Genomic DNA, 25,791 nt, shown 5'->3' on the forward strand with positions numbered 1-25,791 from the left:
GACTAAAGGCAACTGGATTTAGGTAAGGTATACAAAGGGAAAATACCGCTGTGTGTATGTGTGTGTGTGTGTCTTAATGTGTATTTGGCTATTTAATACATATTTAAAACTAGACACACCAACTAGCTAATAGCTACTTAAAACATTCTCTGTATTTCAACTGAGGTAACACATTATTAACTTTAAATACGAAACTTTTCTCATATTTTGTTTTATTTTGTTTTGTGCTTTAAAATGCTGTGCCCCGAACTACGTTCACGTAATTCGTCGTTTCAGTTGTTAAAACTCATGTTAACTTTTGCTTATGATTTTTTGTATTTTTTTTCCCCATTTTTAATTTTAAATTGTTTATTTTTTTTCTAATTAATTCGACAACGTTTGCTAAAAATTTAAATATAATATATAATAATAATTTTTAGTTTTTTATTTGTTTTCAGTTTTAACGCCTTGAACACCTTGCAGAGTTGTTTAAGTAAAATTTAATAGCACTCTAAGAATTTTAGGAGAAGAATAAGCATATTTGAAGCTTAACAATTTTTTTTAGTTTAAATTCAGCAAATTGTAAATAATTTGTAAACATTTTGAAATAAATTTCAACGCTAGAAAATTTGAGGATTATATGTTTTAAAAATATATATTTGGACAATAAAGTCTTTTGTTTTTTATTTCTGGTAAGGCTTCTAGACATAAAATAAAAAATTATAAAATTGATCTAATTTATTGGTTCATTATATGCATATAAATTATAAAGCTAAGGAAGTTTGTTTAAAGTAAAATTTAGTTTAGGTATGTAATTATTTAAAAGCTAAAGAAAAATATAAATTAAATAATAATAAATAGTAATTATTTTTATCAAAATATTAAGTAAATAATTTTTAAATAAAAAGTTTTTGTTTAATATTTCGAATTGTTTTTGCATATTTGCAACACTATTAATAGTGTTGATGGTTGCTCATAGTTCATTACAAAAATAAAATTTAAAAATGTCCTTATTAATTTTAAAAGTTGTATTTGTATTTATTTATTAAAATTTTTATTTTTTTTTTTTAAATTTTGATTGAATTTGCTGCATTAAATTAATATTTTGAAATATGTGAAGCATTGCTAAATCTTATGTAAACAAACTCTGCAAAATATATGTAAGCTTCGGCTATGCCAAAAATTCATTTTTTACACGTTTTTGAAGTGAAAAAGGGTATATTGATTTCTATGCAAGGTCCCCTTATTGAAGGTGGCTCGAATGTATTTAGGAGGCACGCAACGCAAAGGTCTTGAAAAACATATAGACTCTTGTATATTCTGATATAAGCCTCAGATGTTCAGTATGTTCTTGCGAGATCGGAACAGCCCATAATAGTATTCAAGCTGGATGAAAATTAAAGTCTTGAAATCCCTAAACTTCCAAAATGTAACAAAGATATTATTGTTCAACTTCTCTATAAGAGATATATCTCACAGATTCAATCGAAATTATAGCTGGCAAATCGAAAAGTGAAACTATATCTACCAGAGTTTTAAGAACCAAAGTCTCTAACATTTTAGTATACAACCATCAGTTCGAGGCAGATCGGAATACATGGAGATCATATCCAGACCGTGAACAAGTATTGTGCAGTCGATAACATGCAATCGGCTGTGTTCTCTCCTCTCATGCTAATACTGAAGTATGTTGAATGCAAGAAAAACTAACGCGCTTCAGCGTGTGAATTTTTGGGGTTTGTTCGTTTAACGTGGGGCAGAGTTGATGCGATGCAAGGCATGAAGGTTGGGCAGGGGGGGAGGGTTGTTGTATTGTAGTATCATCTTGATAAGCCCAGTTCGCAGTTGCCTGTGTGCATGTATATGTGTGTGCGTGTCTGTGTGTGCGGATAGTTAACGCAACTGCTTTGTATGTGATACATATACATATATATATATATACATATATAATATATATATATGATATATCTCTTGCGGAGTTGGCAGTGATATTGCGAAACGTTTTTACTTTTTTCTTTTTACTTTTTTGTTGTTATTTCTCTTAAATATTTGTTGGTTTTTGTTTTAGTTTTTTTTTTTTCGATTTGAAATCAATGCAAATAAAATACTTAGTAAACGCGCAGAGAGTTTAGTTGCGTGCGCTTCGAGTCCGATTAGGAGACAATTTTTTAAGAACTTTCTGACATTTTCTTCTTCTTTTTTTTTTTCATTTAAAATAAATGTACAATAAATATGTAATATATATGCTGTTATAAACATGAGACACAATTCAAATTGTCTTGATTCCGAGTTCGTATTACTATTTTAAATAATATATATATTTGTTACATTATTTCCTTGTGAAAACTAACGAACTGCAATGCCATGTCACAACGTAATCGCAACTAAATTGCTATTAATTTAATTAATAATATTATTTAATTGTTTTTTTTTTAGTTTTTGTAGTAATTTTTTTTATTTACAGAATGCTTCGATGTTGCTAGTCATATATATATATAAATATATATATATATTTGTGATTTGTTTTTATATGATCTAAAATGTTTTTCAAGACTAATTAAGTTACAAGTATAAATGTTAAGTATAATACGTTTTTTAAAAATGTTTGCTTATTTTCTTTTTTTCTTTGGTTTTCGCATTTTTGTTTTGTTTTTGGAAAAGTATTTGCGTTAAAGTTGTTTGTTTTGGTTTCAATTTGATTAATACGTCTTAGTATAAACAATTATTACAATATAATGCTAATTGTTTCGCAATCTGTTTAGACTGGATACCAGACTGGGCCAGACAATACAAACTAATATACATTATACAAATATTTGTAACTTATATCTGCTTCTTAAAGTTTCTCCCTAGAAATGCCTGCTGTATATACTATATAGTATATATATAGTTGGTATTATCTAACCCGTTGCCCGTTTTAAAGTTTAACAACTAAGTTTTCTTTTCATTTCTTTTCTTTTATATAAATTGCCTAGTTTGGTTTTTTTTTTCTTATGGTTTTGTTAACGACTAGAACATTGTAAAGAAGGAATCGGTTTCACATAATGCATCATATATCGTCTAAGTTGGTTGTTGCGTTGCCCTATATATATGGTATCTATCCCGCTTAGAGTCAATCGTAACTGTTGCCACTGCTTCCATCGATCGCCAGCTAACATGTATATATATCTCTATATATACTTTGCTCTTGGAATTAGTTGTATTTATTAAGTTTTTATGACATATTGCTTCTCTATATTTTCTTTTCTTTTTTTTTTTTTTTTTTTTTTTAAATAAAAGCTGAGCGAACGACGGCAGGACAGCGGCTACAGTTGTCGCCTCGACTCTAAGGATCATCCCAAACAAATAATAAAGAATACTAAAGTTAAAAGAAAGTCCGAAATCAGTTAAATAACATTCTAAGTGGGACTATCCGCCTTGGAGCCGGCATTCGAATTGTCTTGCAGTTGAGCGAGTGTCTTGTACTTTTGCGAGTTTAGGAATCTGGGAAAATCAATATATTTATATAGTTCTCTTAGTTCGATTTATATAGAATATAAGTATTCTTTACCTGGGATATGAGTCTCTGTGCATCAGCGTATATATTTGTATTTGAGCTTCGTCAAAGGTGCGAGTCGTCGGCTCAATCATATTCCGATTGACAATCTCCCGCACTCGCGAATCGAGCGACACCTCACGCGGCGATAGTATCGATATATAGTCTTCATATATCAGGCGCGCCTTCTCCTCCACCACCTCGGGGCTGTTCTCCTTCTTCAGATCCTCGCAGGCTAACCAGAACAGTATGTTCTCCTCACTAAATTCGCTCCGTAGAAAATCACGAAAGACTTTGCGACCATCTGGAAAATATTTCAATACATTATCCAGATATACTTATATGCCTATATTTGTGACTTACTTGAATTCGTCATTAGTTTATCAAAGCTTTTACCCCAACTACGTATTTCTTCTAATGTGGGTCTGCAAGATAGTTGATAGATAGTGGACATCACAAGTTAGATCTATAAATTTGATACTTATAGAGATATGACTTACTGATCGCCATCTAGGAATTCGGCGCTAACGAGATCACGTTTGGTGGGCGCATTTTCATCCGCATTCTTGATGGCAAGACTGTAAATAAAAGGAAAATTAACCATTTATTAAACTTATGATAATAATGATATGAATTGCGAATGACAATTAGAGAAGTGGACTTTACATATTCACTCTATTGATATCTCCAATAGGAGCTATACTTTCTATAAAAATCTACTTAAATAGTAGCTCCATTTTCTCATTTAAAGCTTCTTTTTATCTGATATGATATGGTAAGTGACTAAAAAATATGATTTGTATATCTATTCCAAGCAGAACGTCATATTACCTTATCAAACCGTTTCTCTAGAAACCAAAAACCTATTGACTAAAGTCCTTTATCACCTTCATACATATGTACGTATACATACATTCATTATACAAAATTCATCTATATACTTATTTTGATTTTTGAATATTCAATACCTATAGATTATCTATAATTATTCAGCATGAGTTTTTTAATGGTATTTTTTAAGTACATTCGATGTATTCCATACGTACAGCAAACGCTTAGTTAAGCCAATCATTGTATGTTTTTCTTTTTGCTGCATTTAAAGCTTTTTCGTGTACAACTTTGAATCAGCTTAGAGCTTTTACTTAGTGTAACAGCGTTAAGGATCACCGATATGTGCAAGCTTTTGGCTACTTGAGAAACAGCTGTTGCGAGTATCTTTAACGGCTTGGCTTTTTCTGACTTTCGTTGACTCTTCTATAATTTGTTGTTGCCAGCACAGTGGTTAACTGTAAACTGGCCACACGTTATCTACGATTAGATTTGGCTGCCTCATATCAGGTAAGCATTACAAGCACCCTCTTTACGTAGGAACTCATCAAAGTTCGTTATCTGTTTACCGCTCTTGGACAGCTTGCCAATATAACATAGATACGTACGGCCATATGTATTACTGTATGTGTGAAAATGTGTGTGTGCGTATGCTTGTGTGCTCTTGTTCGTATGCGTGTAAGTACTTGGTATGATTAAATGCGTATAGATGGACAATAGCTAAGCACATAAAAGCGCGGGAGATGTGCCCACCCAACCAGGGAACGGAACAGCTTTCATTTTCATTCACGAAAACTTGCAACATTTTTGCAAAAACAACAATAGCAACATCATTAGAAACAGCTTGTCGTCATTTGTGTATGACTGTGATTTTTGAAAAATACTCTGCTCAGAGCTTTTGGCGCTCCCGCGAATTGTGAATGAAACATTTGTGTCATTTGGCTAGTGTGGAAGTGAGAGTGAAAGAGCATCAGCTGAAGAGAGAGCTTTTACTATTCGCCTGGCAAACAGAGCATTGCCAGCTGCGAATAATGATGAGAGCAGGCAAGCAATGCCCCTGACTGCGTGGGATTCACTGTGTGCGTGTTTTTTTCAGTAGGTGTATGTTTATTTGTATGTGTGTGTGTGTGTATATGTGTGTAGGTAGGAACTTACCATTTAGCCCTGTTGTTGTGGTTGGACGACCCGTGGAGCAGCGACAATGAAATAGATTCCGTTGAAATATACATACATACATATATATTGAGTGTGTGTGTGTGTGTGTACGTTACCTACATATTGTAGGAAACGGTTAAAGTGTGGATTATACTCACCAGGAGCAGGAACAACAACAGCACCAACAAAAGCAACACGGCTTCTGTGTTTGTGGCCGTTGCAGCGGCGCATTTGACTCCTGCAGCACATTCGATGTGGCGCTCACGCTGCCCTGCAGCGTTGTGCTGGTGCCCGTTGTGCCGCCGTTACCGCCCGCTGCGGTACTGCCAGCTCCAACACCGACGCTCTCCTTGCTGCCGTTCCCATTGCCATTGTTGGCCGCCGCCGCGGCCGCAGCTGCAGCTGCGCTCTGTGAGGATGCATTCATGCCGCGCAAGCGACAGCCGCTGGGCATTTCGGAAACGGTGCAGGACATGCTGGACAGAATATACAAATTGGAGTTGATATATTTCAATCATCCACACACACGAGCACATGCCACACTTACCTGCCCTTTGCAATTTACAGTTGATGTTGGCGTTTGGCGTTTGGCGTTGGCGTTGGCGTAGCTGCCACAGCTGCCGCTGCCGCTGGCGCTGGCGCTGCTGCTAGGCTGCCGCCCACTGCCACTGACCTACCTACAGTCCGTCTCGTTCTGCCTCTCCCACACACACATACACATACACGCTCGCAGAACAGTTGGGCTGCGCGTTGGCGTTGGGCGCCCTTTTCACAGTGACAGTCAGAGAGTGCGGAAGAGAATGAGAGAGGGAGCGAGAGTCCAGAGAGCAAGTTACGTATTTATGTTTTTGCTAATAACTTTTTATCGAGTGCTTTTGCTTGTGCTTTGGCTCTCGCGCCTTGCACGCTCTTGATTTTATTGCTGCTGCTCAGGCTGTTGTTTTTGTTTTTGTAGCTGTTGTTCTTCTTGTTGTTGTTCCTCTCCGAATTATTCTGTTTTTTTTTTTTTTTTAGTTTTTACATGAATATGCTGAGAAATATTTGGTTCTGCCTTTCGGGCGCTGCTTCTGTTCCTTTGATTTTTTATCTGACCAGGCAAGTTGGCAAAGGGAGGATGAAAGAGAAGCACAGAAAACAGTTAGAATATCTATGTATTATTATTAATAATATTAGGATTTAGTGTGCTGTGCTGCTCTTGACATGTCCGTTGTTGCGCGCTCTGACTCTCGTGCGTGGGCAGGTGCTACAGATGGCACGGGAATAGCTGCGTAGAAGGGGGAGGGACTAAAGGGGGCACTGTTGGTGGGTGCACTAATTTATTGTTCTTGTAGTTCTTGTTGTTGCTACTGTTGGTATTTACAGCGAAATTAGTTTGTAATTAGGAGCAATTGAAACGGGAATTTTATATCATGTGTTATGAAATTCTTTTTATTTTTATTTGATTTCTCTTTTAGCATTTTCTTAGTTCCAGCGAGCAGCTGGAGATTTATTTGGAATTTTTTTTGTTATATTTATTTCTTGTGCTAGTCATTACACACACTCACACACACAGACACATGGCACACGATGGCGGCAGCGAGGTCGCCTGACCGTTATTTTCTTCAATATTTATGTATGCGTGCGTACATATGTACATATCCATGTATGTATATGTAAGTACATATATATTTTTTTGATTTTCGTTATGGCTTGCGTTGGTTGGGGCTGATGGGGCGTATGCGTGATTAGCTAGCCTGGCTGCTGCTGATGTTGCCTGTTATTATTTTTGTTGTTGTTTGTTGTGCGTTGTAGCAGCTGCAGAGGGCAGAGCTGTTAATTGCACTTGATGCTGCTGCTTGTTTCTTAGCATTTAGCACACATACACACGCACGTTCACAGGGCAGCCGTTACATTTGCTAAAATATATATTGAACAATTTTCAATCGTGTGCGCTTCCGCTCACATTTATACAAACACATTCACACACACTCTCACACACTCACACTGACATACATTTTGATTTGATTTTGTTTTAGTTTGTGTGTCTGCTCAATGTATTTAGGAGCAACGAAATATATACAATTTCTTTTCTATTTTATTTTATTTTTTGCCACACTAAAAATATGTGTAGGTATTTTTCTTCATTCTTTCTTTTTGCTCTGAATGATTTTGCTTTGATTCAACTTCTACACAGAGAAAGAGAGCCAAGCAGAGAGAACGCGAGCTATATTCAAGGGAGTGGAAGGGGAACGGGCGAGGGCGCGAGGCTTCAGGAGTAAGCGAGAGAGTATGAGCAAGTAGTGCAATTTAGCTAGACACTCGTTATATTTGATGATTACATTCGTTAAATTGTTGGATTCTCATATTCCAATACTTTTCACATTTTTGGCATTTTTTTTATAGCTCCACAGTTGCCATATTTTATTTTTATTTATTTTTCATTTTCATTTTATTTTATTTTTTGAGAGGGGAGGGAGGGCTTTGGCTTTACCACATTATTGCCATTTCATTTTCACTGCTGCGCTTTTTTCTATACGTGTGTGAATTTCTTTGCTATTTTTTTTTTTTTTTTTTTTTTTTTTTTTTTTTGATTCTTTTATTTCGTATTTGTGTATGTGTGTGCGCGCTCTGATAGCCAAAACCCAAAATCCTCGACGACAACGACCGACGACGACGGCACGAGCACAAGTGCAAACGTTTCTCTTCACATGGGCAAAGGCTAGCGACTGACTGCTGATTGAAGGAAAAGCTTTCAAATAGCTATACAGTTGCTGTTGTCGGGTGGTGGAGCCGAAAGCGAGGCGATTAGATTCCTGGTACACATCGCGACATGTGCGCGCGAACGCTTTCAACCAAAAGAGAATAGGCGAAAAGCTTTCGCTCTCACTCACGCTCTCTCTCACGGGCTCCCACTCACTTCACACTGTACTGGAATTCGGTTGGGATTTGTGCTTTCGAGCATTGATGTTGCCGTTGCTGCTTGAATTGAGCATACCAAAAAAAAATAAAACAAAAAAGAACTGTAAATGTATTGATGAGCAGCAGTCAGTTGTTGTTGCCTTTTGGTGTTAGTTCGTAATTTTACGCTCTTTTACGTTCCGCTCTTTCTCTCTGGTTAAACGACCCCCGGGGAGCAGGCGCCGAACAGTGATTGTTCGGCGTTGAGTGGCTAAACTGACCCAGGGTTGTATTCAAGCTTTACCAAGCAGGACCGACACACACTAAGACACACACGCACCGAATGTGATTCAATTGGATATATTGTTTACTACCGTTCAACATTCATATTACAAATTGAGCGCTTAAAAAACTAAAGATGCAACACACTGCATACTTTATGTGTAGAGTCGGATTGTGCAATCGGCGCCTGTGGAGAACACCCAAGGCTGGACCGGATGCCAAGTTACATCTAGGACGCCAAACTCGTCGCGTTTCTCGTGCGTCTGCAGCTTCTTTAGCGGCACTATCAATGGATTTTGAAGCAGATCGCTAAAAGAGAATAAGAGAGCGTAAACATGGCATACTTAAAGGAGCAGCGACCTAACACTCACTTATAAACCATGCCATGGGACACAATGACCGCCTGGTCATCGCTGCCGGATGCAAACAGAGGATAGCGCAAGTGGAAGGCCACGCTGCGCACGGCATTGCGATGCAGACGCATTGTCTGATACGGTTTGGTTGATAGATCCAGATCGAACCAGAGCATCTTCTTGTCATAGGTGGACACTAGCAGATTGTCACCTTTGGGATGTATGGACATGCCCGATATCCACTTGGAGTTGGTTAACAGCTTCTTAATCAGCTCCTGCTTTACCAGATCATAGATGCGAATGTTATGCTGAGTCTGTAAAGGAAAGGAATGAGATGTAGTGGGATGGAACGATGTGGAGGAGGAAATACACTTACTGCCACGAAGAAGCAAGGCTTAACTGGATGGAAGAGAACGCATTGTATCAGGCCCTTGCTCTTGGAGAAAGGTATTTGTGAGCGTCGCTTCGAGAGCTGATGTATGAGAGCTGAGCGATTGGCACCCTCGGGCATTACGGTGGCCAGGTAATCACCGCGACCATGCCAGGTCACCTGACGTATGGGCTTGAAGTGTGTTATGACCACACGCACACCCTTCTCTTGCTCGTCGGGCTCCGCATTGGACCATTGCACAGCTGTCTTGATGCGCTCACTCTCAATGACATCCAAATTGGGCGATTCGGCCAGCAGATCGTCTGTTTTTTTAATCAACAGCTTGTCGCCCACCTTAGGATTGATGAGGAGCAAGCGACTGCCGGTGGCCACAGCAATAATGGATAACTTGGCATTGGGACACCAGGCAACGCAGCGGACCACATCGTTAGTCTCGATGGTGCGAATGCAACGTCCAGTGGCGATTTCCCAAACTGAAATAAAATAAATATATATTAATATATAGAGCAGGATTTAGCAGAAATTACAGATGATTTACTTACTCTTGACTGTCTTATCATCGGAACCGGAAACCAAATACTCTCCCTTCGGCTCCACGCTCACAGAACGCACCAGATCCGTGTGGCCGCGATAGACCAGACTCTCCACTGTGGGGAATGGCTGCAGATCGCGTGGCGAAGGCAATTTGGGTATCAGATACTCCGCATCAATATTCAATTTGACACGCTTGGCACGCGGACACAAATACAGATCCAAGCAGCGTAGGAAGCGTTCGCGCAGATAGCGGGAATACGCTGGAACGGCACGAAGGGATTTGTATTTCTGTGGCATGAAATGCAGCTTGCGCTTGTGTGGCTCATCCTTAAGCTTGAGCCACTCCTTTGTCTCCTTTTCGTCGAAGAGGTACTCGGGCGGAGGATTATACGATTCAGCATGACCAGGCAGATCACGTTTGGGTGCCGACACAGGATCATGTATGCGACGCATATGCTCCCGTCCCGTATCTGTTTCCCACAGCATATAGAATTTGGGACCACGTTTTTGTTGCTTCTCGCGCTCCACTTCCTCGGTGGTCTTCATCCAACCCATTTTAAGGGCATGCACCATGCGGGAAACTTTCTTCTTTTCCGATACCGACGGCAGGAACGAACGCTTGTGGTCCGGTACATTCTTAATGGGCATTTTCTCCACCTCCGAGGTGAACCATTCGATCCATGGAGCGTATTCATCATGTTCTGGATTTGGTATGCGCGACGAGTTGACGCGCTTGATCAGCGCTATATCCTCGTCAGTTAGCAACACTTCCTGGCCTGTCATCGGGTCCTTCACAGTGCGCCAGAAGTTCGGATCCTCGATCTTGCGCAAGAAATCGTCAATTTGATCGCCTTTTGGCGGTTTTATAATTTTCTTTGCATCCCAGTCGTAGCCAATGTGCTTGTATTCATCATACCAGTGCATGGGTATGTTGCCCACTGTATTTCGTATATCCTCCTCATCAGAAGTGTCCGACTCCTCGTACTCAGGCTTTGAAGGATCACGCGGAATTATCTGAATGATGGGCTCCTTTGTCTGGGCAGCAGCTGCTTTACTGCTGCTTGACTGATCGTCTTTAGGCGTTGGTGAGGCATCATCAGCATCGCTCTCCTCGCTATCATCATCAGAGTCATCATCCTCATCCTCACCCTCATCCTCGTCTTCATCATCATCTTCGTCTTGATCGTCTTCACCTTCTTCTGCCTCGTTGCTGACTTTTCTGCCCAAATAGTTACCTTCTTCGTCGCTTTCAAACTCTAGATCTTCACTGCTGTCCGACTGATATTCTTGATCTATGCCTTCATCATCTGTCGTGTCCTCGCCAGGATCTTTTACAGCTTGTAGCAGATCCTTGACGAAAAAACAAAAATTGAAATCTCACTTTCATATGTATTCATTTTCTTGGCTTACCTCATCTTCCTCATTGTCTGACTGTTCAGAAACCGAAGGTTGTTCCTTTGTGGGCTCAGGTTCTTTAACTTTACGTTTTACTGTCCGTTTTTTAGTCATTTTTAATAGAAAACAAAACGAAACAATTTGGCGCACGTGTTGCGGCACAAACTTCGATTGCAACTGGTAAATCGATAAAAAAAAATATGCCTACGTTTTGTGTGAATGCCAAATTCGCTCAATTATGCGTTTCAGGCATTTTTCTATATGCCTAAAAATACTTTATTCTTAGAATTATTATACAAAATAATTACAAATTAAAATGAATGGTTAATGATTACAATTTGTATAGACTCAAAATGTATTAATTTGAGCATGTATAAACAGGTGCATATCTGTAAAGTGAAAACATGAGTTTAACAGCTGTTGCTGTTAGTATGAGAAATACCATGTGTTAAAGCAGGAAAACTATAGTGTTATATTACATAGAGCTGCCACATCGTTAATAACGCCTCTTGGCAATTTAATATCAAATAACTACCTAAATAACGGCAGGAACGTACTAATACTACAAAACTCTGAGGAGAATACAAATTAAATAGAGCTTGCCACAAAAAATGTAAAATAGAGTGCTTAACTAGCACACAGTTCCCCTATATACATCGCAAATAAACGGCAAGAAACTATTGCATCATAGCCAAACGGAAAACAATCAACTGCAAGTGCCATCGATTTGCAACAATTATAAAGTAGAAAAATGACTGCCCCGCGACGTCTGCGCAAGGAACTCGTAGATTTGCAGGAAAGTAGCTTAAAATCGTTTCGTGACATCAAGGCCGACGATGATAATCTGCTGCGCTGGACGGGTCTGATTGTGCCCGACAATCCGCCCTACAACAAGGGCGCTTTTCGCATCGAAATCAATTTCCCGGCCGAATATCCCTTCAAGCCACCAAAGATTAGTTTCAAAACAAAAATCTACCATCCGAACATCGATGAAAAGGGTCAGGTGTGTTTGCCCATCATCAGCACGGAGAACTGGAAGCCAGCCACGCGCACCGACCAGGTGGTGCAGGCACTAATAGCGCTCATCAACGATCCCGAACCCGAACATCCGCTGCGCGCCGAACTGGCCGAAGAATTTCTCAAGGACAAAAAAAAATTTGTGAAAAATGCCGAGGATTACACCAGGAAACACAGCGAAAAGCGTCCGGCTGACTAGAACAATTAAGGCGATAGGTGAGGCGTGTCGAGGAGAGGCGCCGGCGCCGCTTCATGAAAAACAACCAAACTGTAAACCAGGATGAGAAATGATAAAATGTACCGAAAACACACACACACATACACCTACACAAAACTTATACACACTAACACATGCATACACTAACATCCACACACAAACACACACGTAAAATTACACTAATTTTTGCTTAGAAAAAAAAAAAAAAGATGGGAGAATATATATAATAATATATATATAGAAATGCATAAACTGCAAAAATTCAGTTTATGTACGCTCTTGTCAAATTTGTATAAACTCGACAAATATTTGTAGTAGAAATTATTCTGCATTGTTTTTAAATACAAGAAACGAGAAAAACAGAAGAGAAAAAGTTTAAGAAATATGTAAAACTCAGCAAATCCAACGATCAATGATCATATTTTTATGTTATAAACAAAAAATACATGATTAACACACGATCGTCGCAGTCTCATTTATAGCTGGCGTTGCCGCCTCCTGCTCCTGCTCCAGACTGAAGCGAGTGGGAAACGCTTCCTCGCCGAGCATACGCCGATAGCAACTGACCAGAACGGTGTTGTTGTAGAGGATTAGGGCACTGGCAAATGGATTCTTGTGCAGCTGCTGCAACGGCAACAGGCTGTGCAGAGTATCCAGCCCGTCAGTCACATCCTCTCTGAGTAGACGTTGTAGCTGCTGCAGCTGCTCCAGTGCTTTAGGTTCCGTGGACAGGCCACTTAACGTAATGATCTGATTTTCAAATAGAGTTTCCTCGTAGATTTGCTCCGCCATTAGCAATAGCACAGATGCCGCATAGTGGCTGAGGAATAGAAATGCCTGGAATACGATTTTCGCTGGGCGTTGCTCCAGCAGTGAGTCAACCAAAGCAACAAAGAAACGTCGCTGAACTTTATAAAATGTTGACTCATCGGCCGGGCTGTCAGGTGCGTAATCAAATGCGCGCATTATGTGATTATTGCCATCGCAAAGCGAGCACTTTGCCGCCGTTTGCCACAGCGGATCCAGGTCAAAGGTCTGCAGAATACGCAAACGGAGCAGCAGCACCGGCTCGGAGGCAAATAGACTACTCAGCAGCTGTCCAATTGGAGCACCTCGACATGGTTGCAGTTGCAGCTGCTTTGCATGAAGCTTCACATGGCTGTAGCTGCGCAGACCAGTGGGACACTTCTCCAGTTGATTGAACTCCCGCCGCAGGCAGTAGATTTGCTTCAGCACATCGCCTTGACGCAGATGCTCCCGTTCCGTATAGGAGCCGCCATAAACTGGCACCGAGAAGCCCAGTGCCTTATTGATGTCTGCCTGCTGCACGATGCACAGCTCCTCGGGGAGCGGGCGCACCTTGTAGCGATTGTAGTACATGGAGGAGACGACGCCACGCAGCTGATGCAGATGACGCAAATAGTAGCGATCCTTGGACTCGTACGCATAGATGCTGCTCTCTATGGCCTCCTCCTGCAGCTTGAGGAACAGCCGACAGACGATGTTGTGCTGCATCAGAAAATCGTTGGGTATCTGTGACTTGGCAAACAGAGGCATGACCATGGTATCGTTTGGCTGTGCGAGTCTCGACCGCATCGCCTCCAACAGGTGCGACAGTCCAGGCATATCCTTCTGATAGTTCAGGCATATCACATAGACTTCCGAATTGCCACGCTTCGATGTGGCCGGCTTAAAGATGTGCACCCGCTCGAATATACAGTTGAGCATGAACATGATGGATACGCTGCACGCCTCGAAGAGCGTGAACATTTTGATAACCAAGTTTCCACTTGGACTTAGAATGTGAAGTGCGCTTAATATCTCTGCGAACAGCAGACGCGCCACAATCTCCTCCTGGCAATCGGGCTGGGCCGAGCAATCGATGGAGCCATCGGCTGTTATCAATTGCACACCAGCTGGCAAATCCTTGGCACAGACGTCTCTCATATGCTCAATGTTCTCCACGTTGAGTAGATTCCCAGTGAAGTCCCGGTGGAAGAGCCAATTGTTGAGTGTGTGAAAAATAAAGCGATCGTCGGTTATCATTTCATTCAACGCATTGCCCTCATAGTAGGGATTGAGCGTAGTGGAGCGCCAATGCCAATTAATCTGCGGAAGAAATTAATTGAGTTAGTTACTTATGAAATATTCCATCTCTCTGTACCTCCTCCTTTGTGTAAGTCGAGTGCAGGTAGTGATTGAGGGCGGCTATAAATGCGCCTGGAGCCTCGCACAGATGCAGCGTATTCAATTCCGGTTGCTTGATCAATGGATAACGATGCAAACACTCGAAGAACTTGCACCAAGCTACCTGTCAAGCAAAGAGTTGGTAAAAACGAAATCACTCAATTAGGCCGTAATTTCCACTCACAGTCACAAACTCCGCTTTGGTTTCGTTTTTGAGTCGCCAGGAAATTTCACCCGATGGATCACGACGATTCGTATGTGTGCTCCACTCTTGTACACCATAATTATTTAATTTGCTTTTGACATTGTTGAGTTGTTGCTTTAGCTCTTGTAGAGATTCGTATTGGTAGAATTCGCTGAAGAGCGGCTTATGTGCCGGCAGCAGCCAAGCCTCGTTTCTCGGCTTCTGGTATTGAAATTTCTTTTCAAACAGCTGCTCCACCTCCTCTCTTATGTTTAGTTTGGGACGCATATTTTGGCAGCTCTTAATTAATTAAGAGTAATGATGAAACTAAATTTGTTTAGTTTTTCTTAAGAAATAAATAATCCAAATAGCAGACTTAACAGCGCGAATTGTTAACATTATCAAGAACTGTTATTAACAGTTTGTAGTAATAACGAAGTTGAAATAGTTAATAAGTAAAGATATTTTGTCTTGTTATTTTATTTCATCAGTTTAACATGTATTATCAATTTCAATTATTTATTTTATGTTTATTTATATATTTACATTGATTTGGTTAATTAATGTTATTACCAATTTGAAATTAACAGATAGCTACCAGCTGTAAAGCTATCGATGACTATCGATGTACTGTTAACTACAGTTGCTTGCCTAAAAGCAACAGTTGGCAGCGCGAGATTTTTGGCGCCCCAATTCAAATTAAAGTCTATGTTTCTCTTCAGTCAACAATTGCTATTTTAATTATGATGAGTCAAATACTTTTAAAATGGGGAAACTCATTTATATAAAGAGTGTTTTGTTTTTCTATTCGCAGTAAAATTTAAATGCATACAATTAAAAATAGATTAATTACTTAGTATCCAATTTGTTTACATCACATTGACTTTATTATTATGTGTGCATTACCGAAGCATTAAAATTCGATTGCTACTGTTGGGTAAGATGTATAGATATTAAAACTATTCCTATATAAAATTTAAATTTAAAATTTAATTTTTTTTTGCATCTATGCAGCAATGTTAATTGAATACATTTTATGTAGTTCTTTATTTTATGTCATAAATGCATTTGTGGCTTTCATGGAATTTATTTTTTATGATCTATTCGATTAATAGTAATATTTTACAAATATTTTAAATATGAATATAACACAATTTAGTCTTTATTTTAAATTTCTCTTTTAAATTCATAACTCTTATCCCATCAGCTTTTCCGGCTAGTTTCCGCTTAACTTGATGGGAATCTTTCAATTTTTTCCATTGAAAATTAGTTTCCTTTCCTTTCATAAAAATATTTCTACATATATGTGCCTAAAATATGAAATTGATAATTAAGAGAAATTTCTACTGTTCAGTTAGTGCTGGCATATTAGGGTGAACTATAAAAAAAGAAATAGAGAATACGAAAATGAATAAAGAGGGAGATATTATGAAACAGTCAGACGGAAAAGTATTTATGGATAAATCGAGGGTTCGCCCGATGCATATAAAGCTGCGAATTAATAGAAAACAAATTGACTCACAAGCGGAAATAGAAAATATGGGTAAGAAAAAAGAAAGAAGCAGAATAGACAACGGTACTTTGTTAAAGCTAAACCCATATGCCATATGTGAAGAAAGGGTTTTAAAGTTGATTTTTGGAAATCAAAACCAAAATCGAAATAACTCTTTGAATCATTGCGATGATGTCCCAAACTTTGGAATTCAAATTGTTTCTCTTTTTTTTTTTTTTTTTTTTTTTTTTTTGGTCACTAAATTGGCGCGTGAGCTGCCGACTTTATAGCACTTTATAACGAAACGAATCAGGCGACGACGTGTTCATATGAATAATAATATTCAAATTATTAAACAAATGCTTACGAATCCAAATGCATTGCAATAGCAGAACAAAACCCACTACATTTCTCAATGGTATACACACTTTTTATATAACAACTATATACATATACATATGTATAAGAGATATATGTATGTATGTGTGTAAGTGTAAGTCGGCAGAGTTATATAGTAGAAGGCAGCTCTTGGCTTGGCACGTGACTGTTTTATCTAATTGGCCATAAATACATGTATGTAATGTGCAGAGAGCTCCACTTGGCTACAGTTTACTGCGAAGGTCTGGTCGGTCTGTCCGATCCGTCCGATCCGTCTGCGGGTCTTCTTTTCCAGCTAGCTCTCTACTGAAGTCCCTGTCTTCGGTTACGACTATGCATAGCGGAAGTAACGCCCTGGCTAGTGGCCAGTGGGGCTTGCATTCAATTGACTTTTTGGCTTTGGCTGCAACAACAGCAACAACCAAAGTAACAGCAACAACAACAACACATACCAATACGGCGGCAGTTTGTCGGACCCGAACGTGGACACGGCGGTTTTTATATTTCTCTCGATTTATTTTCTTTTTTCTTTTTTTTTTTTTTTTGTTGGCAACAAAATTTTATTTTAATTTCATATTTCTCTTGCTCAAAAGGGAGTTCATTAATATGCCGAGCAGGCGCCATTGCGCTAAAAACTCAGCGCTGAGCACTAAGCCAGCGTCAGCGTCAGCTACCTGCCACTGTACAGGCAGTCTGTACAGTATATACACAGGTGTGCGTGTGCGTGTGTGTGCACCCCCACTTTGCATAGGAGGTATTTAAAGCGTGTGTATCGTCTGCTGGCAACGGGTATCAATCCCCGTTTTAGACAACATTTTTATTGTATTGCTTCTTCTTAAACTTTTGTTGAGCTGCACATCACACACACACACACACACACACCCTCGCATACGCACACATATGCACATAAATTGAAACTTCTTCAATTGTCGCTTTTGGACTTCTAACCGTGCCGTCGTCGTCGTCGTCGTCGTCGTCGTTGTCGTCATTGTCGTCGTAGTCGTTGCTCAGAGCCGAGGTGTGGTGCTAAGCTCGACTCATGGCTTTCAAATCAGTTGCCAATTAGTCTTCATCGTTGACGGATTACAATTGTCTCTGCCTCTTGTTCTTCTACTCCACTCTATACAAACACTCATAGCAGAAATAACACAGAATAACAAAAAAACTTGTTAAGTGCCTATCAAGAAAAAAAAAAAAAACTCAAAAAGGAGAAACAAAAAATAAGAAGACATAAACAAGCATTTCATTGATAAAAAAAAATAATAATACGCTTCGTTCATGCGAAATTACAACAACGAATTGTTTGAAGTTCTTTAATTTGTGTTTCAAATATATATATATCATCTATATTTATAAATATTTCGGTTTATCGCATCTATTGTTGAATTGGCAAGATGTCGGCATAGCTGACGTTTCAAAGCGCATTGCATAGCGCTATGCTGCATCTAGTCAGTTATTCAATGGAACAGTCAACAGTCATTATAATAAAATCATTCAATGTTTATAAAAACTTTTTTTTATTGGCACTCGAAGGAATACAGTAAATCAGCAACAAGTCGTTCCATTCACAATTGCTTCTATACACAAAACGAAAATTAATATTCCATTTATATTTAAACTTTCTTTTCAGCATAGAAAAATACTCAGAAGGATAACCTTAAAAGTCCTTTAAAACACTAATCGAATTTCTCATTAAATAAACTTCAGGACGTGCATTGCAGTGCAGGATTTTATGGAATGAAAATATCCTTACTCCTAGTTCTATTGCAACATTATAATTTTTAAACAGAGTTTCCATTGGCAATTAAAAACTATTTTTGGAATTTAAATTAACTTGTTAAACTTATTTTTTTATCAATATATTCCAATAATTATTTAAATTATATATAATAAATGTAAACATAATCTCTAAATATAAACCCAAATTGAGTTTCTTTTCTAGACGCAACTGTTTGTCATACACAAACATTTCCTCACAATAACAAGTTTAATTTTGACATTTATAGCACAATAGCAATTGGGCAATTTGCTGTGACCACTTTATAAGCAAAATAATAAAAATAAATAAAAAAAAACATTCGACAAACGTAAACATTTGAAAAGTAAACAGACTAAAAGCCCGCAATTCAATAAGCTCATGAGCACTTACAAAGTTCAAAAGTTGGCAGCGCCATTTTTTGAACTGCGGCCGTTGGGCGATATCATTTAGCATCACTGCTTATTATCGATATTAAGCTGGCTATCGCAACAGAGCTGTTTTTCGATTAGCTCTGTCACTGTAAAAAACGTAAACAATTGTAGAAGAAGATTAAGTAAAGCTGGATAATCTACGTAAAAACATTTACTTTAAGTGATGGATAGTCAAGTAAGTTTAATTTATGGCTCTATCGATACTTACAGCAACTGCAACTAGAACTGTCATGGTATTGTTGTCTATAATTAATACTTCACACAAACGTGTTGCGCTATTTCGTTATCTGAGAGTGGCTTTGTGATAAATCTACCTAATATTCACACATACAAAGTATAGACATAACAATAGGTATTAGGGGCACAGCCGGCCGTCAATGACGTAATTAACATGGCTGAGTAAATATTAGGCGCAGTTATCAGCTTATCGTAGTTACTGTTTCATTTTCGTAAAGTCTAAGAGTGGGCGTTGCTATTTTTTCACAGGCACCGATTGATGATCTATTATTGGACATTGTGGACAATGCTTGGCGCATGGAAGCACTGCCATACGATCAGATACTAGTACCGATTGAGAAATTGCCCGATCCAGAAGCCGATGGTGGTGATTCACATCTAACTTTGAGCGAGCAGGTGAGCAATAACCAATAAGTGATTTGCCACATGTTCCGGTGTCATAAAAATCGTTTATTAACAGGAACAAAAGTGGACAGATTTGGCGCTTGGCTCGCTGGCACCGGATGCCGCTTTAATCGATCAACTCAACATAACAGCTATCTAACCAAGGACGAGCAGCCTCTGTGGTGGCACGTCCCCAACTGTAGTAATACCACAAGTCTAATTTATAACACCCCAACATGAGTAGCAGTAGCAACAATAGTCACAGCAACAGCAGCAATAGTAATAGCAGCAGCAATAACAATTCAATACATCAACATCTACATTCGCCCAGTAAACTAACCGAATTCGCGCGTAATTTCGAAGATAAACCAGATTCGCTATTTGGTCGAGTGGTTAATAAAATTCAAAATGTTTATAATCAAAGCTATAACACAGTCAACGATATATCCAGCGGCACGAGCAGCAGCGTCCAAGTGGGCAAGTCCAGGTTCTACGATGAGCGCAAATCATCGACCATCGACAGGAGCACTTCACACTTGGACAGCGACAACACACAGACCAGCTCATCAAGTAGTTTGAATGCAGTTCGCCCGCAGCCACCAACAACGCTGAAGTTGCGTAAAAGCAGCGAAACCCAGAGCAGTAGCACGACAACAACAATGGAGGAGACAGCCGAAGCCAACGAGCGTGTCGACCAGCTGCCCGGTGAAGCGAATCAGGTTCGCACCGTTTCCAACGTAGTTAAACACATTAGCAGTATTGTTGCTTCGAAGAATAATAATGTGAGTGCAGCTCTGAAAATGAATGTAGTGCAGATTATTTATTTAACTTCTCTTTAATAGGATTTGTGCAACTATAAAAAAACAGAGCTGCAGAAGCTGTGGATGCCCGACTCCAAGGCCAAGGAGTGCTATGATTGTGCACAAAAATTCACCACATTTCGTCGCAAACACCACTGTCGGCTTTGCGGGCAGATCTTCTGCTCCAAGTGCTGCAATCAGGTGGTACCAGGCAGTATTATACGCTGCGAGGGCGACTTGAAGGTGTGCAATTACTGTTCCAAGATTGTGCTCACCTCACTGAAGTCCTCCAGCACGAACATGGATGAGAATATGCAGGCATTGCAGCAGCATTTGAGCAACAAGCTCGAGGTGCAGGATAATGCGCCCAGCACTCTATCTGCCCAGAAGCAGCGCGTGCAGCTGTCCAGAAAGACTTCGCTGGGCTACCAGGAGGAGCGTTTCAGTTCGCAAGCGAACTATACCATGTTGTCCATGGATGATCGGAAGTACATACTGCAGCAATCCAATTCACTGATCACCCTGCACGAGGAGATGCGACGCGAGCTGCCTATCCAAAACTGTGGCCAGCTGCTCATAGAGTTTCTCAATACGAACAACAAGTCGGCCAACGAGGTGCAGGCTGTGGCCATACTGAATGCCATGCTGGCGGCTGGCTTTCTCGAGCCAATTGTGCCCGATGCCGAGCAGACGGAGTTCGATCCAACATTGCACTACAGATTTGCGGAGCTGTCGCGTCCGGGCGCGAACGTGGCTGCTGTCTTAGACACAGGCAACGAAGGCCCCAATCCCATAAGTCCGCAATTTGATAGCAGCGTGGAACCGCAGCCGCCCAAGTCCATGGATGTCTCCTTGAGCTTTCAATCAGCCCACGATCTGGAACTGGAAAATGATATGTGCGCGACGGCGGTGTCGACAAAACTGCTGGAATCCTACTGCAACCATGAGGAGCAGCTATTGGACCAGCTGTTGCGCGCCCATCAACTGGATGCCGAGTGGGGAAAAGTGCTGCAAACGCTCTGCTCGACGGCTGCGAATCATTTCAAGCCCGAGTACTGCACCAACGATCTCATGGACATACGTAACTATGTCAACTTTAAGAAGGTGCCGGGTGGGAGGCGCAAGGACTCAGAGATTGTGCATGGCGTGGCATTCTCTAAGAATGTCGCCCACAAGGATATGGCCACGCGTGTCGAGTTTCCCCGCATTCTGCTGCTCCAGTGCCCCATTGTCTACGAGCGCATCGAGGGCAAATTCGTGACCATTGAGACGGTACTGCTGCAAGAGAAGGAATACCTACATAATGTCTGCAAGCGCATCATGAAGTTCGAGCCGAACGTGGTGCTGGTCCACAAGAATGTGGCTGGCATCGCGCAAGACTTTCTGCGCAACCAAGGTGTCACGTTGGTGCTAGACGTGAAGCTCTCCGTGATGGAGCGTCTAGCGCGCACGCTGCAGTGCGACATCGTCAGCTCCATTGAGTCGAACATTACCATGCCCAAGCTGGGCTATTGCAATAGCTTCCACATCCGCAACTATGCCTGCGGCAAGACCCTAATGTTCTTCGAGAATCTGAACAGTCCGCGAGGCTACACCTGCCTGCTGCGCGGTGGCAACAATGCGGAGCTGACGCGCGTCAAGAAGGTGGCCTCGGCGCTGCTCTTTGCGCGCTACAATTGGCGACTCGAGATGTCGTTTCTGCTGGACGAGTTCGCGCAGCCGCTCGCGCCGAAGCCATCGATATTCGACTCCAAGGAGTCCAGTCCCAACACCGAGAATGCTGCCGAGGAGCAGCTGGAGGCGGAACCGCAGTTGCGCTCTGTCGTCAAGCGGCCATTGACTGAACGCAAATCGGACGAGAAATTCACGGCCGCCGTCAGTGAGAACGTGGCTGACTTCACGGATCCACTGCGCTCCTCGCAGATCGAGTCGGTGTCCAGCTCTGAGTCCAACATCAATGTGCAAGCCTTGGAGGTGGAGATGCGCTACGACAATCGCTTCCGCAATGCACTCAGCTCCACTGTGCTGTCCGTCAGTCCGTTTTTGACGTTCCCTCTTCCGTATCTGGAGACAGAGCAAGGTCGCAAATGTAAGCTACGCAAACTGTTCCCGGCCGAGCTGTATTTCTCCAAGCAATGGTCCAAATCAACTAGCGCAGTTGAACGTCCCGACAGCCTCGAAACGGATCCATTGAAATCCAATGCCGAACCGGGCAACAAGGAGAACGAACAGCAGCTGCTGCCGGCTCACGATTTTGTCAAAATGAAGATCACAACGCCGGTGACAAGTCGGGAAATACAGACGCTTCTAGCGGAGTTTCGCTCCTTTGGCGGTCGCTTTCCTAAAGGCAAGGCCTCGAGTAAGTAGTCAAAGAATGCGCGATTTTCCATTTGCTTCTCTAATTCTCTATTCCTTTTGCAGTGCTCAAGAAGAAGAAGAAGATGGGCGAGGCTATACAGCGTCCGCAAAAGGTCACCGATGAGCAGCTGTACAAGGACGCACTTGATCCACAGAATCATCAGCGTTTGCCGGTGCTCTTCTGCAGCTTTCACAATAATCCGAAGGGTGTTTCGTCCTTCTGCAAGCTGCCCATGCTGCTGGATATGAAATTCTATGGCCAGCATGACATCATGCTGGAGCAGTTCCTGCAACGATACTGTTGCCTCTTCAACTCAATGTGCCCGTCGTGCAATCTGCCCATGCTTGGTCATGTACGTCGCTACGTTCATTCGCTGGGCTGTGTTCATGTCTATCTCACCGATGACTTGACTCGCTCCGATCCCAAGCGCATCTACTTCACCTCCTGGTGCAGCAAATGTAATGCAACGACGCCTGCTGTGCCGCTTTCGGATGCAGCCAAGCGGCTCTCCCTGGCGAAGTATCTGGAGCTGCGCTTCCACGGCCACGCCTACGTACGGCGGCCGCTCACAGAGCCTGGCAGTGGAGCCACTGAGCAGAGCAGTCCATGCGAGCATTCGCTGCACCGGGACTATGTGCATCACTTCAGCTTCCGTGGCGTTGGCGCCAAGTTTCAGTACACCCCTGTTGAGGTTTGGGAGACGGAGCTGCCCTCGCTGACGCTGCAATTGGAGTTGCCCAAGCCATTCATTGGCGTCCAAGTGCAGGAGGAGATCAAGAGCTTCTCGATACGTGGCCACGAGGTATATACGCGCATACACGAGCGTATTGCCGACCTGGCCTCCGAGGAGGAGAACTCACCATTGGTATCCACGCTGAAGGCCACACTCACCAAGGATCAGTTCATATTCAAGCAAAAGGTGGAGATCGTGCATACGCTCTTGACGGAGCAGACGGTCAACTCGTATGACATAGCCGACGCCCTCATCATGGCCAAGCGTGTGCTGGCCGAGAACATTGAGCTGTGGGGTCCGCGCCTGCACGAGATCGAACAACTAGCCCAGAAGCATGCCAAGCAACCGCATCACGTGGATGCTGGCACCATATGCACCGAGGAGCTGCGGCCGGAGCAGCCGGACACCGTTGCCAGCCAGGAGCTGGCCAAGAGCAAAGCTAACAGCCAGCAATCGGACGGCACTGCAGCAGTCGAGTATTCCGGCGAAGATAATCCAGATACGGACAAGAAGCTGACCGTTGACCAGATGCTGGCCTCAACAGTGAACATGAAGAAGTCCATCAAGTCGCGATTACTCACCCTGCGTCAGACTACGAATAGCCAGTCGAATCTTCTCCAGAGCCCGTTCTCAGCGCAGGAGTATCTCACTCTGCCCATGGGCTCCATACCCGTGGTGGTGCATGAAAACGATCTTAGCTCGGTGATTGCTTACAGCCTCACCTCGCCGGAGTATCAGCGCTCTTTAGCTGGTCTCAATGCTGCCGACGTAGCCAGCGGCGATGCCCAGTCGAGTCCGCAGCCGAAGCACAAGCAACTGGACAGCGATGCGGACGAGCCAGTTTCTAGTGTGGACTCCGAGGAGCGCATCAAGGCGAAAGGTCAATCACAGCCACAACCACAGCCCCAGCCTCCCAGTGCACATGTCACGCTCACCTTCGGACCCAGCAGTCAATTCCAGTGTAAGATCTACTTTGCGCGCGAGTTTGATGCGATGCGCGCCAAATGCCTGAGTCCGCCCAAGTTGGATAGGACGCTCTATCGCCGGCTGGAGAAGAGTAAGATGCGCGAAGAGCTAAGAATCTCACAGAATCGCAACGGTTCCGACATCGAAATCGTGCGCAAGCCCAGTGATGTGTCCGGCCTGCCGCTGAAAGAGCAGTTGGACGCCGAGGAGGAGTCACGCATTGCGCTGGCGCGAAGCCTCTCCAGCAGCGTGCAATGGGAGGCACGTGGCGGCAAATCTGGCTCACGATTCTGCAAAACATTGGGTGAGCATATATCGTACATCCCCTGTCTATTCGAAATTCTCTAATGTTGGCTAACTTCCAGATGATCGATTCGTACTTAAGGAGATGGGCAAGAGGGAGATGGCACTCTTCGAAAACTTTGCGCCGGAGTACTTTGAGTACATAGCCAAGTGTCAGCAGCAGCAGCAGCAGCCCACGCTGCTGGCCAAGATCTTTGGCGTCTTCAAAGTCAGCATTAAAAAGAAGGAGTAAGTGAAACCAACTGTTTACCATGTAAATACTCATTCTCACCTGCTCTTGCAGTTCCTTTGTGGAGAAGTCGTTGCTGGTGATGGAGAATCTATTCTATGGCTGCGATATATCCGATAAGTTTGACTTGAAAGGCTCTGAGCGCAATCGCCTCGTCGATCCCACCAATATGAATGGCGAGATTGTGCTGCTCGACGAGAATCTAGTACAGAGTAAGTGCAGCAAGGGTCAGTGCGATGATAGCTGCTAGCTAATAAATCAATTGCCTTGCAGTGTCCTGGTCAAAGCCGTTGTACGTGCTGTCGCACAGCAAAACCGTGCTGCGGGATGCCTTGCAAAGGGATGCCTCGTTCTTGGAGCGCAACGAGATCATGGACTACTCCCTGCTGGTGGGATTGGATGACAAACGTAATATGCTCGTACTGGGCATAATAGGTGCGTCTGAATCAACACACAGCTCTAAAGTTTCTTAAGTATTTCTTGTCGATTCTCTCTTAGATTATATACGCACGTTTACGCTGGACAAGAAACTGGAGTCAATGCTGAAGCAGACCGGCCTGCTGGGCGGCGGCATGGGCAAGCCGACCATTGTGGCGCCACAGCCCTATAAGCAGCGCTTTATTGATGCCATGGATCGTTATTTCAATATCGTGCCGGATCGCTGGGAGGGGCTCTCTAAGATCTGACAACTGAAATCTGCTGTTGATGTATCATTAATTAAACCAAGTAGCAATTCGTTAAGCTGCTCAAGAACGCATAGTTAACATTGATTTGATAAAACGAAGT

The 25,791-nt window shown here is 42.1% G+C and overlaps 6 protein-coding genes across 7 annotated transcripts; 3 read left to right on the forward strand and 3 right to left on the reverse strand.

Annotated features, from left to right (window-relative positions):
• Positions 1–3,216: 3,216 nt before the first annotated feature.
• Dhit (regulator of G protein signaling double hit) lies at positions 3,217–7,955 on the reverse strand. 2 transcript variants are annotated; one of them, XM_089471087.1, is made up of 7 exons: positions 7,816–7,955; positions 6,045–6,584; positions 5,656–5,973; positions 4,015–4,092; positions 3,878–3,939; positions 3,530–3,818; positions 3,217–3,462 (listed from the first exon to the last, which is right to left on the reverse strand). In XM_089471087.1, the coding sequence occupies exons 3-7, from the start codon at positions 5,970–5,972 to the stop codon at positions 3,378–3,380; spliced, it is 831 nt and encodes a 276-aa protein (XP_089327213.1). In that variant the 5' UTR covers position 5,973; positions 6,045–6,584; positions 7,816–7,955; the 3' UTR covers positions 3,217–3,377. The 2 variants fall into 2 exon arrangements, with proteins under 2 accessions (XP_089327213.1, XP_089327214.1); XM_089471088.1 differs by lacking the exon at positions 7,816–7,955 and adding an exon at positions 7,490–7,809.
• A 66-nt stretch (positions 7,956–8,021) lies between these two features.
• On the reverse strand, positions 8,022–11,527 carry LOC108616473 (ribosome biogenesis protein BOP1 homolog). Its single transcript, XM_018011678.2, has 5 exons — positions 11,345–11,527; positions 9,943–11,284; positions 9,386–9,873; positions 9,028–9,323; positions 8,022–8,965 (listed from the first exon to the last, which is right to left on the reverse strand). Exons 1-5 carry the CDS (start codon positions 11,441–11,443, stop codon positions 8,812–8,814), a joined length of 2,379 nt encoding a protein of 792 aa, XP_017867167.1. The 5' UTR covers positions 11,444–11,527; the 3' UTR covers positions 8,022–8,811.
• A 324-nt stretch (positions 11,528–11,851) lies between these two features.
• Positions 11,852–13,024, forward strand: Ubc10 (ubiquitin conjugating enzyme 10). The gene has a single exon (XM_018011691.2). The coding sequence runs from the start codon at positions 12,081–12,083 to the stop codon at positions 12,543–12,545; it is 465 nt and encodes a 154-aa protein (XP_017867180.1). The 5' UTR covers positions 11,852–12,080; the 3' UTR covers positions 12,546–13,024.
• On the reverse strand, positions 12,965–15,351 carry aft (cap methyltransferase 2). Its single transcript, XM_018011680.2, has 3 exons — positions 14,935–15,351; positions 14,728–14,874; positions 12,965–14,672 (listed from the first exon to the last, which is right to left on the reverse strand). Exons 1-3 carry the CDS (start codon positions 15,220–15,222, stop codon positions 13,014–13,016), a joined length of 2,094 nt encoding a protein of 697 aa, XP_017867169.1. The 5' UTR covers positions 15,223–15,351; the 3' UTR covers positions 12,965–13,013.
• Positions 15,352–19,009: 3,658 nt separating this feature from the next.
• On the forward strand, positions 19,010–19,830 carry LOC108617170 (anaphase-promoting complex subunit 13). Its single transcript, XM_018012879.2, has 3 exons — positions 19,010–19,169; positions 19,481–19,627; positions 19,692–19,830. Exons 1-3 carry the CDS (start codon positions 19,158–19,160, stop codon positions 19,773–19,775), a joined length of 243 nt encoding a protein of 80 aa, XP_017868368.1. The 5' UTR covers positions 19,010–19,157; the 3' UTR covers positions 19,776–19,830.
• A 21-nt stretch (positions 19,831–19,851) lies between these two features.
• fab1 (1-phosphatidylinositol 3-phosphate 5-kinase fab1) lies at positions 19,852–25,764 on the forward strand. The gene is made up of 7 exons (XM_018012877.2): positions 19,852–20,397; positions 20,458–22,774; positions 22,837–24,777; positions 24,839–25,004; positions 25,060–25,217; positions 25,279–25,440; positions 25,504–25,764. Exons 1-7 carry the CDS (start codon positions 19,852–19,854, stop codon positions 25,689–25,691), a joined length of 5,478 nt encoding a protein of 1,825 aa, XP_017868366.1. The 3' UTR covers positions 25,692–25,764.
• The last annotated feature ends 27 nt before the right edge of the window (positions 25,765–25,791 follow it).

Source organism: Drosophila arizonae, chromosome 5 (assembly GCF_054131065.1).
Source record: "Drosophila arizonae isolate 15081-1271.41 chromosome 5, UAZ_ARI_1.0, whole genome shotgun sequence".
Taxonomy (NCBI): Eukaryota; Metazoa; Arthropoda; class Insecta; order Diptera; family Drosophilidae; genus Drosophila; species Drosophila arizonae.